The following is a 16032-nucleotide window of genomic DNA, read 5'->3' as shown; positions in this document are numbered from 1 at the left end:
TATAGAGGGTACACTACTCTTATCTACTCTAATGCTAACAAAACAGTCTCTGATTGAATAGAAGCTGGTGGCTGTTCCCACAAAGCATCTCTCCATTTTAGTATGTATAAGATTTGATTCTGTCTATGAATATAAGCAACATCTTTTAGTCTGAAAGTGATGGCAAGCAATCACAAAGATTACTAGTATATTTTTTTGTCTGATAGTTAATTGGGAGAATATATTAATTCCATTTAAGATTGGAAATCTACTTTTATTTCTCAAAGACTGAAAAATCAAAATACATACATCAATTTCATATAAGATTTATTTTTTTAATATTTTATTTACATCTACCATTTAGGTGTCAAAAGATTACTAATGATAAATTTTGAAAGTATAACAAAGTTTAGTGATTGATTGCATTTTATATTAATAAAATCAATTCATTAAATAATTATAAAAAATGACAACATTATCAGACTTTTTAAATTTTTTTTCCAGTAAAACATAACATTATGTCTTACATTATTATCAATGGCAAATGTCTAACATGTATATATACGACAATTCATAAATCTTTCGAATTGATTGTAAATATTCAAAAAAAATTCGAGAATCAAAATAACAATAATTGTATTCGGATTTCATCAAGGATTCGAATAAATTTGGCATGGTAAAAGTTCGTCGCTAGCCTCCATGAAGGACTCAAAGAATACGAAAGAATGATTCGTGCAAGTTGGCCGTCGCGCAAAATTGGACCATGAAAGCCACGTGCAAATAATTAAGCCACGAGTGAAGCATAAGCCATAATTAAAAAAGAAAACAACAAATTAAGTATCATTCTTACATGTTAATCTAAGGGGGGGAATGTGAATGGAAATCAAACTTGGTCGGTTGGTTAGGTAAAGTGGATGGTATTGCCAAAATTTCTTCAACCCTTTTTCAAAAGGACAAAACAGAATGTCTGTGGCACAAATGAAGAAAGCGACTAAGCAAGTTTAGCTTCATGATCAAACTTAAATCACTAGTTTAATCCCAAAGAGTATAACTCTTCCACCTAAGAGGTTAATAGCTCATCATACCACCTTGGTACTTAAACATTAATATATTCAGCATGGCACATAATTAATATAAACAAGAAGTCGCAGCAGCCCATATTAGAGTATCATTATCATTAATCCTAAGGGACCTGGACTGCACGTGTCGAAACATCATTGGTGATGGGGTCTCTCCCCTGCTGGACCACTAGAGCAATTGATGGAAAATCCTGGTTGGAATGTGAATATGGGGTCTGTTCAAAGGTTGGTGCCCGTTGAGAATTGAATTCACTTAGAATATAATGGAACAGTGACCCATCGGCAGCCGCGTTGAATCATGAATATAGAAGTTTAATACGTAGCCTCGAGAGCCAATTTTGACCCCCCATTCGAGAAATTGTGTTGTCCAATATCAGGAAACAGTTGGAAAGCGATGCAGGAGAATCATGATGTTCATGGGAGATCAATTTGTTTTATGCTTTTAAAATAATGAAGAAGAAATTAATGGATCATCGATACCCCGTTTTCATAAATCTTTTGTTCCTCTTTCCAAGTGTTTCTGTTGTCATTTTCACTACTCTTCCCCCTCTTTTCAGGTTGTTCTCTCTTGGGATTCCTCTGAAAGGCCTGAATCAGAATGGATGTTTTTGTTTTTATTGTTGAACTTATGTTCAGGGCAGCAACTAAATTTGGCAAGGTAAGGCTTGTTGGAAAAAGATTTTAAGTCTAAAAGAACCTGTCCACTGTCCACATTAAGGAAAGCTTGAGCCAGTTTTCATGCAGATAATAACACTTTGCTCCCTGGAAAAGCTTAAGCCTAAAACAGGAAGCGTAAAGTGGCAGATTACCATTCACAATTAAACAGGAAGTTGGAGTTTTGTTTCTTTGTTTCTGAACAAGCAAAATTTGCAGAGAAACCCAACTTCCTGTGAACGTTCTTGCCTAACTTTTTGTCTTGAGATTGAGACTTGGAGATCCCAAGTTCAATAGCTCAACCAATTCATGAACTGACAGAAGACTGCATGCCAAGCTGACAAGTTTGAGATCACACATAAACAGAGCTTCAGAACAAGATTTTGTTCACTGATGGGATCCAACGGCCCCAAATCTTCAGCTTTGGGCGGCAGAAAGGGCCAAAAATCAAAATCCCAAGCTGTCTAATTGATATTTGACAAAATGTTAATCAATAATTCAACCTATCTAATAAGATTAATTAGCAAGTCAAAGCTCAACCGGCTATTGAATTTGGTTCACAACATGTAAAAGGGGTTCTTGCAACAAAGAGAGAAAGCCTTGCAAACAAGTAAAAAGATATGTCGAAGGCAGAGGAGAGAAAGATCAGAGCAGTTCTTAAAACACTAAGTATCGTGACAGATAGAAGAGAATAAAAAAAGAATTAGAGAGTAAAAGAGGATTGGAGAGAGAAACTCTGGAGGAGAATGTGTTAGGTCTGGGGTAAAGAGGCTCGGATGAATTGTGAAGGCTTTATTTATATAGTGCCAAAAGTAATAGTCACAAAAAAAAAGTTTTAATGCACGTAATGAATGACTTTATTAAGAAGAACTTTAATATTAGGTAATCGTTATTGAGAATTAATGTCGAATAATGATTAAAAACTCATTGTGTAACTGTTGAAGTAATCAAGTGTAATAAGACTTATTCTCAAATAAAAGGTAAAAAAGAATAAATATACGTAAAAAGGCATAAAAAAAATTATACGTAAATAGGTACAAAAAAAGAAGCTGTATGTGAATAAGTACAAGAGAAAAATGTAGATATGAACAAGTATACGAAATCAAGATAAAATGAGAAAACACTTGTATATTAGAAAAAAAGTTAAAAAGAAGACATCTTTAACTACCTTCACATCTAAGTCACCAAATCAAACTCTTCGAAACATCTTAAGATGAAAGTAACCCATAAACTCTATCACTTATTCCGAGTTACTTTCACTATCATCTGTGTGAAATGGTTATTCCGTATGAAGTAACTGTTTTGTTTATATTAGGTGTTCATATGAAATAATGTTTCATTTATTCTAATTGTTTTGTTTAAAGTAACACTTTACTTATTTTAATTGTTCTACGTAAAATAGTGCTTCATTTATTTTAATTATTCTAAGTAAAGTAGCACTTCACTTATTTTAATTATTCTACATAAAATAATATTTTATTTTTTAATTATTTTTATATAATATTATATTATAAAATAATTTTAAAAAAAATACATATTAATCACAATCAAATACCTACACAACCCTTATTCATACAACAATTTATAAAGATAATGACTCAAGATTTGGACATTGGAGATGACCTCTTAACTTATTGCAGGATATTGCTTGCATGTAAGGTTTAAACTTTGACTCCATAACAATAAGGCGACATTGATCATGATTAAAAGCCTTCCCCTTTTCCTGGACATCTGATAAAATAAGCGTTTAACATGAACTCAATGAAAAATTTGACAGCTGATGAGGTAAAGTAAAGTTTTTAGGCAAAACCTGTCCAATCAACTCTGTTCATGTGAAAAAAACAACCAATCAGCTAGTCGCAGTTTGGAGATGGGTGGCCATGGTTGGTCAATGTGGATTAGGTCTACGAGAGAGTAATGAAGAAGTAAGGTATATATGAAAAAAGGGGAAAGGTTGTGTCAAGCTGCAGCATCTGACGGTTGGCTGAATGATAAAGAAAGTGTCACGCTCAAGTGCCAAATAATACTACTAGTTGGATTCCTGATAGTAGAATCAACCTCTCTCAAAAGTGTCAACGTAGGCTTTGACAGCACCTATCAGCCATCAACACTCACAGCCCTGAGGGCCCCAAACTTTGTCCTTGGTCGGCCCCGGCCCTTGCTAACCCCCTCTTAATCTGCACGATGAAGTTAGTTTGTGATCAGAGCTTAATATTCTTCCATGTAATGTCAAGAAAATTGTAATCATGCCTTGCATAATTCTTTTTGGGGAAATTTCTTGCCCTTTCTTGCAAGGCATGAGCATATGCAAAGACTAAGAGGTCAAGTGATAGCTGAGGAGGAAACCAAAAAAAGAAATATTCATACATCATGTTATCAATTAAAAAATTTTCTATAATTATTGGACAAATTGGAGTACCTAGTGGAATCCTTTAAAAACATTGTAGATTATAATAATGAAAAATTGTTACTATAATTATTAATCAATTAATTAATGATGTTAAAACTTCCGTGGTCCATAAATAAGGCCGCCGCCGGAAATGTTAAGAGTTGGGTAAGGGTAAGCAATTGACGTTGGTTCCATGAGGTAAGCGTGTGTGGCGTGTTTCGATTCCATGAATTTACCATTAAAATCTCCCCTATCTCTCTCTCTCTCTCAATCTGGTTGCTTAATGGCGAAGATGGTGCTAGACATAGATGATGACGAGGATCCACTTTAGAATCTTTACTACTATCAACTTTTGGGGTCTTGGTTCATTCATGCAGGCAAAGTGAGAAGGACCTATCATGGCTACAGGAAGCAAAATCAAATTCCAACTCAGCCTCCCTCCTCTTTATGGAGTCATCATTTTGGAAGGTAAAAGACGTGGTTCATGCTAAGACTTCTCGCCCACATGAAAATCCATAAACACACAGAGAGAGATCATTGACAAGGATGGGTTTTACTTTCTTTCTTTTTTGTTTTTTTAATCTAATCTTCACCACTACTCGATGGCAGTGGCGTTGGCATGGATGAAAAAGTTTAGCATGCGCGTCTCACCAACCCTCTCTGCATGTCAAAATTTGCAAAATCCCATTTGTTTGTAATGATTTTCTTTAACCTTGTACCTCCCAAAAGGAAAAAGGGAAACTATTTACATTTGCATGCAATGAATCCCCTATTTGATGATTACACTAACGTGGAGGGATTAGAGTAAAAAAGAGTGAAGATTGTTGTGTGGTTGACATTGATTAAAATATTAGGCACTCATTCTTTAAATGCAAGTGACACCCAATCAGTTTTCATTCCGGATTTCTCCATGTTTACTGGCAAAACACCTAATCCTAGAAATGAATCGCATACTTATTAAGCACTTTCTCGTCTGCAATCAAATTTTGAGAATTGGAGATACGTCTATAACTTGGTTATCACAAAAGGAAAATACTGCTTGAATTACAAAGTCGTGCGTCTTTTCCAGTCCAGACTGCTACGTATTGGGAGCAATAAGCCAATAATAATAACAATAAATATTGGGCCAGTGGAGTAGAAGAGGTGGTGACGCTGATAGGTATAATTCACATTTTTTATATTATAGAAGCGCATCATACAGCATACATTTGATGCAAAACGGATTGGGTACACCATCTAACACAAACGTAAAGGAACTCTGATTCTCCACGGGAGAAAGTAAGTCAGCTTCCAAATAAACATGGACAATCCAGGCCAGTAATTCCGAGATGTTAAAACGCTAGCTTCTACTCCTAACACCAGGAAGAAAAATTCCTTGGCCTCCTTAGAATTTGAAATCCTTCTTCTTTGATTTCCCCTCTTTCTCCTGCATCTTTCGCTTCCTTTTCTTCTCATTCTGCAGCAAATACAATCTCATCATTATAACCGTTAACAAACATGGAATCCCCAACCAATTCTGGCGCCCTCAAAATTGTAAGCATGCAAGCATATGATCTATTCCATCCAAAGTTTAAAAGCAAGACTTAAAAAGATAAGTCTCCCCTTTCAGAGAGTTTTGTACAAAGGACCGTTGAAAATATTCTGCTAACTTTAATAACAAAAACAGCACAATCAATCATGTGACCCAAATGTTTCAAAGACCTCAACTAAATTCAAGTACACCTAACTATCCAACAAAGAGTCAAACAGAAGGACCTATTATGAGATGTAATATGAATGTGAGGGTTGCAAATAGCTTGTGCATTCAACCTTTGATTTGATTGTTAGTAGAAAATATTAGTAAAATTTTACCATCTTTCATATCATCAACAACATTGAATTGAAAGTGACATTACACTTATGTTCGTTTTACCATGTCAGCAGAGTAGGGAGTCTGTCAACAAATCCTGTAAGCTAATTTTAAAGCAATGTCATATTTGATGCAAGCCTTTTTTTTTTTTTCCTTTTCTTCTTTTGGCTTTTAGAGTATTTAGAAAACAGTCAACTCTCTCCCGTGAAGAAACCCACCCAACATTTTTCATCAAAATTAATCCTAAGGCTTACCTCAGCCACCATATCACTGAAGTCCTCACGCTGACTTCGTAGCTTCTCCTCCTCCCTAGCTTCTTCATACCTATGTAAATCGACAAAAGTGAGTAAAGTAAATTTAACTTCAGGGACTACATGTACTTAGATGGTAAAATTACAAGAGTTCAACTCACTTTGCAGGCAACACATTGTCCATAAGTTCCAACTCCTCTGGCTGTAGACTAACTTCCACCCTGTCAGATTTTTGACCCTTAAGAAGATCAACCTGCGACAAGAGAAAGAAAATTTAAATTCACACAAATTATGAAAGAAATATCAATTCAGGATAACTTCTAAACCTAACACAACTATAGTCATATAGCCACCTAGGAAACAATTGCAAGATCAAATACAAGTCATCTCTCTTACCCTTTTGGCTGCTGACTTGTCTTGAGTGCCAGTGTTAACCACATAACTGCATGTAAAAAACAAGTTTGATTACCTTCTTCAAAGATTTAAAGCTATACGAACCAAAAAGAATAAAAAAAATCACAGATTCTTACGTGTGTGTTGTCCCAAGTAAAGTCCCAGGGGCAATCCTCTCTTCTTTTTCTTCAAGTACCTTCAAAGAAACAAAGACAAACGAGAAGCAATGAGAAGGAATATCATAAACATATATATATAGGTGCTACGAAATGTGGACACAGAAAAGTTTCAAATATAATACTCACTTGGTAAAGAGGCCTCTCAGGCTCCTTTCTCTGCTGTTTACGAAGGTCAATGACGTCAGGTGTCTCAACACCAGTAGGAGTACTGGGGTCAAAAGGGGAAAAAATGGTTATTAGAAAATTTACTACTCCAAACACAACATGGAACAATCATATGGCTATTTATCAAGTCAAAATCAAACTGACAAAGCACCTGGCCTGACAATTTTGGGCAGCAAAACAGTTTACAACCCTAAACAGATAAAAAGTACTGGAAGAAAAAAATACCTTGAAAGGCTATCGACTGATTGAATGCCATCCTCTAACTCCTCTTCCTCAATCTCCTCTTCCTCTTCCTCCTCTTCTTCCTCTTCCTCTTCCTCCAAATCACCCCAGTGCTTTGACTTATCAACAGGCTCCTCCTGGATTTCATCATTTGATTATAGGCACAAAAAAAAAATGAAAATTTACTTTAAAAAAAACATTGAAGTTATTAATACTAATCTTCATTTTCATACAAATAGCACTTGTAGCCAAATACATAAACCACACCACAACCAGGTTTGGCTGAATGTTTCTAGCAGAATATCATCCAGTAAAATCCAAGGTTTCAAAGAATTTGACAAAAGTTTACACATTATCATGGAGAATACAAAATTATAATCTAAATTAAGCTGTTCTACTCCTAGAGAGGGAAAAGAATGGAGGCTAGTTGTGTGGCTCCTTTAATGTTAGGACATTACACCCTTATCAATTCTTTTTTACTGTAGTCAATTTTTATCATATGAAGAACAATAAAAATACAAGTAGAAAAACACTTGCTAAAAGCCCTAGAGGTAACATATCAGTCAAGAGAACTAAAAGAATATCCAAAATACACTCTTCATAAAAATCTTGGAAGTACCTCATAGTTGGGTTGTTCTTGCTGCTGAACTCCAAAAACATCTCCATACAAAGGTCGTCCATACTAATGACAATAAGTAGGAAAAAGAAAGAATGTTAGACGAGGGATATATTAAAAAGATTACCTCATGTAAAGATAGCCTTCAAGCTTACTAGAACACAAAGAATACACACAACTTCCAAAGGCTTACCTCATCTACTGGAGGCTTGCCCCAGCCACCAGGGTGATAACCAAAGATTGCTCCAAGAGGGATGGGTGCATTTAGCCCTGGTATTTTCAACTGTGGGTATGATGGTGGAGGACCATATCTCTGAAAGGCCAAATTACCAGTTAAAACAATACCAACAATACTGAGATATAACATGCAAAAATAAACTCAGGATTTTAACCAAACTAACCTGCATATTGATAAGCCATGGGGGTGGAGCACCCTCCGGCATACCAAGAGCTTCTTTCAATTCATGTGATAGAGAGCCTGGCTTCATCTCCCGCAACTTTACCTGTAGTCCAAAGAACAATGTTAATTTGAAACAATGGGAAAAACTACTAAAAAATAGACATATATCATCAGACATTCATTTTTTCATTCGAGATTACCCAGAAAAGTGTCAATATCACAAGCCAGTTTCAGCACATAATACATCTCCAGGTTGAATGTTTCAGCCAAGTCACCATGGTGACTAGAAGGCCAATGAATTCACACAAGGTTTAAATAGCAACATGAGACTACATGTTACAAGTATAAAAGGTCTGAGCTCACAGCACTTAATCCACAAAATTCTCAAGCCCTACTAAGTCCACCAAGAAGTCCAGTTTCTATAACCCACAGACTCACACAAGCATTTATAAAACAAAATTTCTTCATTTCGTTTGAATTAAGCTAGACTATGTAACTGCTCACATTTTGCAGTAACCACAAAACCACCCCGACCTACTTAGGACCCAGCATATGCTCCAATCACCTGCAAAATTTGCAGTACATCGGTATCCTACAATGCCCTAATGTCCCAAAAATCTTAACAATTCAACTTACAGCCTTAAGATGTCTTTATAATTGTATATCAATTTAAATCAACTGACACATGTATTCATGAAGTATAAAAGGCAGCCTCATATCCAAGTAAAAATAGCAGAAGAGTACCTCAAATTCCTTCCCTTCATGATAGAGGTCCCCGTGAGTTGTCAGCTTTGGCTTTGTCTGATATTTAAAGAATGCATCATGGAGAACCTAAAAGCAGAAACCAGAACATCATTAGCTAGAAGGAACAAGACTATCATTTCAGATACAAGGCCCAAAAAAAAAGCAATTCATGAAACAAGAAACTAAGAAACCTGATAGTCAATATCCATTTTCCCCATCTTTGGCTGCATACGCTCACGTTGCTTTTGTTTCAACTTCTTACTGTCCTCCTTTTCAATGTAAGCCTGAATGAGAAAAGAGAACATAAGTTAATTCTTGAGTTTAAATCCAGAATGTCATTATATAGTTTTCCAAAAGGGCATCTATCACAGATGATTTTCTTGACATAAATAGGACACTATACAATTTGGTATAGTAATGAAATTAAATTTACCTGTCTAATTTTCTCAATTCCTGTCGCAGCAATGAAATCAGGAAGCTGAAATGGTTGCTTCTCAATACCACGCTTTCCCTACAGAAAAGATCCAAAACACAATGAGATACCAGAAGTGAACACAGCCAAAAACAGTAGGAAACTTCTGCATCCAACTCAGGTTACTTAAATAAATAAATAAATAAATCTTAGACGGATCTAGCCCGAGCATTTAGCACAATGGAAAGGCATCTGAAAATTCAAAACAGATTAATTAGAACCTTAACAATGAACAAATATCCTCCAACATCTAGCATGAAAAGTTATGCTATGCTACCAGAAAACCTCATAAATATCTATATCCCAACCCACAGAGCAATCATATTAAAAGAGAAATCAATCAAGAGTCCTCTTTGCAAAACACCTACAAGTCCAGGCTCCAAGGTTGTCACAGCCGCTCCCCTGCAAGAAGCATATATACATATAAGAGAAACCTTATCGACTTGATCTTCCCTCACCCTCTTCCCTAAATCACTCATCAATATCATGCCTGCCAGCCATGCACACATATTTGACCCATATTAGTCGTTATGGTACCAAGAATCACTAACCTGCAAATATTTCCTTTTCTGGCACCAATGCCTTGGCACAGGAACAGTATTTCGGTATGCCTTCAAAAAAACCAGCAACTTAGGATCTGAAGCAGTTGCATCCCAGACCTGAAAATAAACATAACTATCATACACTAATGAATTATAAACACAGGAAAAATAAAAGCTCTTACATAAGAAAAATAGAGCAAAGAAAAGCACTTACTAACCGTGAAAAGAAAATGTAAAAAAGTAAGATTTCTTCATCTCAAAAGAAAAAAAAAATTCATAAATTCATAGCCTATCAAGAAATTTAGCAGCAAATGTGCTCTGATTCAACAATTGGCTATAAATTTTTTAATGCAGGTTTAAGAACAAAGTAGACAGGTTTCTCAAATGACCATAAAGAGAACCGAACATTAACAGCTACACATGCAGAAAGATAAAGAAATTCCAAATGAACAGTAAGAGAAAAATTATGCATACCTCCACAACATCAGGCCTTGAGCAAATCTGTTTCAGTTCAGCAATTTTCATCCGCCTTTGAAGCTGTTAATTACAACAATATAAGTTCAGTCTCATCAAAACCAACAAAATACCATAATAACCAAGAATAATAGAAAAAAAAAAAGGGAGAAAAAACAAAAACCTTCTTCTTCTTATTTGATACGCCTTTCTCTTTTTGTTGATTATCCTGTTCTTCCTCATCTGAGTCAGAATCATCCTTTTTCTTTGCATCCGCATCTTCAGCAGACTCATCCTTCTTATCCGTCTCCTGTATACATAGCATACCAAGTTTTTTAGAGAACGGATAAGGAACTCAAAAGTTAATAAAAGTGATAATATCCAACCAGACTTTCATTACCTCAGAACCAGCAGCTTCCCAGAAGCTGAATTTTTCAAAAACCTTCCTAAATTCCTCATCAATACCATCATCTAACTCAGCTTTTTCAGGAACATACTCAACCACAACTTGTTCCGTGATCTAAAATTTCAAAGAAAAAGAAACTTGCTAAAATCAATATCGAAACAAAATGTAAGTTAATTAAAGTGCGGATAGGCTTAAAGGAAAACTTAGACTGAACACAAATAACTATAAGAAAAAATGTCAGACTAAAATATATAATTACGTAAAAAATTACAAGGAAAAAATGAAAATATTCTCAACTCCATTTCAGCTCAAGAGAACCAAAAATCCTTAAATCGCTATCAAAAGCGCATGCTAAAACTGTATTATATACGAAGAAATACAGATACCAAATGAAACAATTATATCAGTAAAACCCTAGAAATCTCAAAAGAGAAAAAGGAAGACACCTGTTGAGGATCGGAGTTTTCCTTCGTTTCATCTTCGCCGGCGTCGCTGTCACCGGCATCGGAAACCGCACCGTTTGCGGCGTCATTCTGTAGGTGGGAGGTCTTCTTGTTCTTCTTCTGCTTGCGCCTGCGACGACGTCGTTCGCTCTCGCGAGACTTCTTGGAGGCGACGGAGGGGTTCGCGTTAGAGGTTTTTTTATTCAGATCTCCGTTGGATACGACGGCACCGTTTTGGTGCGAGAGTACCTCGGCGGTCATTCTCTTTGTTCAATCGGACGGACGGAGTTGGGAGGGTTTTGAGAGAGTAGGAAAGGGGGGTAAAGGAAAGGGTGGTTATATCTGGTGAGGGATACGCACGTATGGATCTGATGGCACGTGACAGAAGTTGGGCTCTGAGTCGGTCATGTTATTGTCGAATAGGAAATTGAATAAAGATGGGCTTATGAGTCGGTTACGATTGGACACGAAAAATGGGCTTTTAGTGGGTACCTTAATGGGCCCAATTTAATCTTGATGGGCCATAACAATATAGCCCAATATATACTTTCCTACGAAAGAAATGACCATTTTTTTAATCTATTTGTGCCTACCATTTATATTTACCCATTCAAATTGGGTTTTCCTTGATGTTCTCTTCCATTATGTGAGCGGAAGAATTGAGTCAATTTTCACATGAAATCAAAATTTTCAAAATGAAAGTTACATTGATTTTTTAAAATAATTTTGAGTTATATTTAATGCCATGTCAAATTGCACTTTCACATTAACAAATATAACTTTTATGGAAAGTGTTATATTAATGATTTTTCTTTCATAAATAATAAAACAATTATGATATGTCAACATAACAAGTAAAAAAACTTAAATTTAATTTGAAATTAGAATGGAAAAAAATTAATATTAATATCTAAGTTTGGCATGCAACTATGTCAGCAAATAACACATATTTAAGAAAAAAAAATTTTGAAAATTTTCTTAAATTATTCAAAAAATTTTATTTTATTGCATTTAATTAAAAATATTATATTATTATTTTAAATTAAATAAATTTTTATAATTAATAATTGATTAATTATCTTTAATTAAATATCACTTATTATTTTATACATACTTAAAGTTGATATAACTAACGTAAAAGATGAAAAAAGTCACCTAACTATATTATTATCCCACATCAATATCTCTTATGATTTATCATTATATAATGTTAATGTTACATGATATAAAATAATGAATAATATTTTAATTAATAATAATTAATAAATTATTAATTATAAAAACTTATTTAATTTAAAATATAAATATAAAAAATTGATTAAATGTAATAAAAAATAAAAAATTAAATATTGTGCCGTTTAAAAATTGAGAAAGTTATGATATTCCTTTACATCAAATTTTCACCAGTCGCACCGCAGCTAATCAAAACTCACCAACGAGAGAGAGCATTGGAAACCCTCCATCTGTCCACAAGTGGGGTCCACTCAATCTAAACTCACATACTTCCGTTCGGTTGAAAACAAGAACACAGACACCAAGGTGCAAGGAACTGACTTGGCATCTCATGATTGGATATAAAGAAACAGGGCGTGGAAAACGGGTCCCATTCACCCACGTAACTTTCCTTGGTCGCGTCTGGATGGCTGTTTCAGTGTTTGCTTACGTAGGAAACAAGCAAAAACAAAGAAAGCCACATTTAATTTATTTCCATGCAACAAAAAGAAAAACCAGATCTGAATTTCCTGTATTCCCAAACTTGTTTCTCTCTGTCTGCCTCTCCCTTCCGTTTTTGTTTTTCCTCAGAAGAGAGGGGGAGAAGAATTAATATAAAAAAAAAACATAAAAAATATTTATTTTGATTCCTTTTTTGTTTGGGTTATGATAAAATCTAGAGATAAAACTATATATATGTTTACGAAATTGTTGTGGAAATTGTCAGACAATGGGAGTTCAGGAAAATGGGAACAACATGAAGTACGAGAGAATGGGATCAGATGCAGCAGAGGATGAAATTGTGCTGACAAATATTCTACGACACAAGAAGACGGCAGAAGAGGGTGTTATTGTTAATAATATCAATAGTAATACGAGGAAATATGTTTTTGCTTGTGCCATTTTAGCCTCTCTCAATTCTGTGCTCCTCGGCTACGGTTTGTCCTTGTCATTTTCTTTTTCCCTACAAGATCTCTTTATTTTTAATTTGATGTGTTTGCTTTTCTTTTTTTGGGTTTGATCTGCTTAATTGGCGAAATCCCAGTTATATATTTTGTCGGGTTTTAAAGAATTCTATTGGCTTGGGGTCAATGCAATGCACAGGAATGTGCTTTGTATTGTTGGATGCAGGATTTGGATATTTGTATATAAATGGTTAATGGTTTTTCTAGCTTGACCATGTTTCTGTCTTATTGCGTTTAAATTATTCTTAATTAAGTTTCAGGACAAATGGTTCATTTGCATATAAATAGGAAGAGATGATTTCGGATTTTTGTCAGAGAACAGAATTTTCAACAGTAGGCTTCCCATTTTGATAGAACTGCATTATGTCCAACGTAAAAAAATATTTTCGCACAACCCAAACTCCAGTAATCATTCTGCATAACTCTGTTCTTCAGTTTTACTTCAAACAGTTGCTTAGTGGGATATTTGGGGGGAAGAATTACCAGTAGATTTTCAAAATCAGTGCTAACCATGTACAGGAATGGCAAATGATGATTATCTGCTTCCTCATGTAAAGAACGACACTTATGTTAATATTATGTAGTGTTGTTTCTCAGATGTGGGTGTTATGAGTGGAGCAATTATATTCATTCAGGAGGATTTGAAGATATCAGAGGTACAAGAAGAAGTTCTTGTGGGAATTTTAAGCATAGTTTCACTTTTGGGTAGTTTGGCTGGTGGGAGAACATCAGATGCCATTGGTAGAAAATGGACAATAGCCCTTGCGGCCGTTGTCTTTCAATCAGGTGCAGCTATAATGTCTCTGGCACCTTCTTTTCAAATATTGATGATAGGCAGACTCTTGGCTGGGATTGGGATAGGTTTTGGAGTCATGATTGCACCTGTGTACATTGCCGAGATATCACCTTCCATTACCAGAGGATCTCTTACTTCCTTTCCTGAGATCTTCGTGAATCTAGGAATTCTTCTTGGATACATCTCAAACTATGCGTTTTCAGGGTTTCCAGTACATGTAAACTGGAGGATTATGCTTGGTGTGGGAATCCTTCCCTCAGTTTTTATTGGGTTTGCCTTGTTCATAATTCCTGAATCCCCAAGGTGGCTGGTAATGCAAAACAGAGTCCAAGAAGCAAGATCTGTGCTTTCAAAGACATATGACAGTGAAAGAGAAGTGGAAGACAGATTAGCAGAAATACAAGCAGCTGCCGGGATTGCTAATGCAGAGAAGTATGAAGCGAAAGCAGTATGGCATGAGATATTAAATCCTACTCCTGCAGTTAGGCGGATGCTGATCACAGGTTGTGGAATTCAATGCTTCCAACAGGTCACAGGTATTGATGCAACTGTTTATTACAGTCCCACAATTTTCAAAGATGCTGGGATAAAGGGAAATACAGAACTGCTTGCTGCAACAGTTGCTGTTGGGTTCACCAAAACCATGTTCATCTTGATTGCAATATTTCTTATTGACAAATTGGGTAGAAAGCCTTTGCTTTTTATAAGCACGATTGGGATGACATTCTGCTTATTCTGTTTGAGCTTCACTTTAACTTTCCTCGGGGATGGGCAGGGTGGGATTGTATTGGCAATTTTATTAGTTTGTGCAAACGTTGCTTTCTTCTCAGTGGGTATGGGCCCGGTTTGTTGGGTCTTGTCATCTGAAATATTCCCTCTAAGGCTTCGAGCTCAAGCATCTGGTCTTGGAGCAGTGGCTAGCAGGGTCAGCAGCGGCCTTGTTTGTATGTCCTTCCTCTCTGTGTCTCGTGCAATCACAGTTGGAGGCACCTTCTTCGTCTTTTTCATGGCTTCAGTTCTATCTGTTGCTTTCGTCCACAAATGTGTCCCAGAAACAAAAGGGAAATCTCTGGAGCAAATTGAAATGCTCTTTCAGAACGAGGGAGAATGGCGAAGAGGTGAGGTTGAAATGAGAGATGCTGAGCGTCTAGTGCATAAACAATGAGTTGGAGGCAATTACCAGCATGCTAAGCTACAATCTTCCTGCAGCTTTGCTTGTAAATTCAAAACTAGTTCATGCAGAGGTACGCTGGTACTGCAGAGTTTACATCACAAAAAGAACAATTATTTTAAAAGTTTAATGCTGCTGTTGATAATAGTTATACATCTTGTAGACACCTAAATAAAAAAAAAAAATTAAATAAAATAAAATAAATAAATAAAATAATAATAATTAAAAAAATTTTAAAAAAAATGGGGATGGCTGGGCGTACGCCCAGCCATTCCTTCGCCATCCCATCCCCCACCCACTACGCGTGATGGGGGTTCTGGCCACCAACTCCAGGGGGTGCCAGAACCCCCTCGCCGGGTTGTCCAATTTTTTGGACAACCCGGCTCTTTAAAAACCCTGCAAAAAAAAAAAAGAGGAGGAACCAGCAGTTAGCCACAGAAAAAGAAAACAAAACAAAGAAAAACAAGGAGAGGGGGGTGAGATCTGAGAGGAGAGAGAGAGAGAGAGAGGGGTGAGATCTGAGAGGAGAGAGAGAGAGGTCGACGAAAGAGAGGGATCGTCCGACAGAAGGCGAAGAGATCCGCCGGGAGAGAGAGAAGAGAAAGAGAAGCCGACGGGAAGAGAGGGGAGGACGCCGGCGCCGGCGAAGAAA

The 16032-nt window shown here is 36.0% G+C and overlaps 2 protein-coding genes across 2 annotated transcripts; one reads left to right on the top strand and one right to left on the bottom strand.

The window, feature by feature from the left end:
* Positions 5086 to 11566, bottom strand: LOC18596890 (splicing factor 3B subunit 2). Its single transcript, XM_007025634.2, has 18 exons — positions 11240 to 11566; positions 10788 to 10907; positions 10572 to 10697; positions 10409 to 10471; positions 9944 to 10051; positions 9354 to 9431; positions 9112 to 9204; positions 8921 to 9007; positions 8178 to 8279; positions 7970 to 8089; positions 7780 to 7842; positions 7164 to 7297; positions 6900 to 6981; positions 6732 to 6790; positions 6598 to 6643; positions 6363 to 6454; positions 6205 to 6274; positions 5086 to 5557 (listed from the first exon to the last, which is right to left on the bottom strand). Exons 1-18 carry the CDS (start codon positions 11495 to 11497, stop codon positions 5486 to 5488), a joined length of 1773 nt encoding a protein of 590 aa, XP_007025696.1. The 5' UTR covers positions 11498 to 11566; the 3' UTR covers positions 5086 to 5485.
* LOC18596889 (probable polyol transporter 4) lies at positions 12980 to 15504 on the top strand. Its single transcript, XM_007025632.2, has 2 exons — positions 12980 to 13386; positions 14011 to 15504. Exons 1-2 carry the CDS (start codon positions 13179 to 13181, stop codon positions 15372 to 15374), a joined length of 1572 nt encoding a protein of 523 aa, XP_007025694.1. The 5' UTR covers positions 12980 to 13178; the 3' UTR covers positions 15375 to 15504.

The sequence above is a fragment of the Theobroma cacao genome, chromosome 6, assembly GCF_000208745.1.
Source record: "Theobroma cacao cultivar B97-61/B2 chromosome 6, Criollo_cocoa_genome_V2, whole genome shotgun sequence".
In the NCBI taxonomy this organism is placed as follows: Eukaryota; Viridiplantae; Streptophyta; class Magnoliopsida; order Malvales; family Malvaceae; genus Theobroma; species Theobroma cacao.
Note: the sequence above shows the minus strand (reverse complement) of the source record. Positions and strands in the feature narration are given on the sequence as shown.

What these genes read in the sequence shown, in the direction of transcription:
- LOC18596889 (XM_007025632.2), top strand. Translation starts at nt 13,179, where the DNA reads ATGGGAGTTCAGGAAAATGGGAACAACATGAAGTACGAGAGAATGGGA. An exon ending in TTCTGTGCTCCTCGGCTACG is followed by an intron (nt 13,387 to 14,010) that starts GTTTGTCCTTGT and finishes GTTGTTTCTCAG; the next exon opens with ATGTGGGTGTTATGAGTGGA.
- LOC18596890 (XM_007025634.2), bottom strand. Translation starts at nt 11,497, where the DNA reads ATGACCGCCGAGGTACTCTCGCACCAAAACGGTGCCGTCGTATCCAAC. An exon ending in GGGAAGCTGCTGGTTCTGAG is followed by an intron (nt 10,698 to 10,787) that starts GTAATGAAAGTC and finishes CTATGTATACAG; the next exon opens with GAGACGGATAAGAAGGATGA. An exon ending in TCAGTCGATAGCCTTTCAAG is followed by an intron (nt 6,982 to 7,163) that starts GTATTTTTTTCT and finishes TTTTGACCCCAG; the next exon opens with TACTCCTACTGGTGTTGAGA.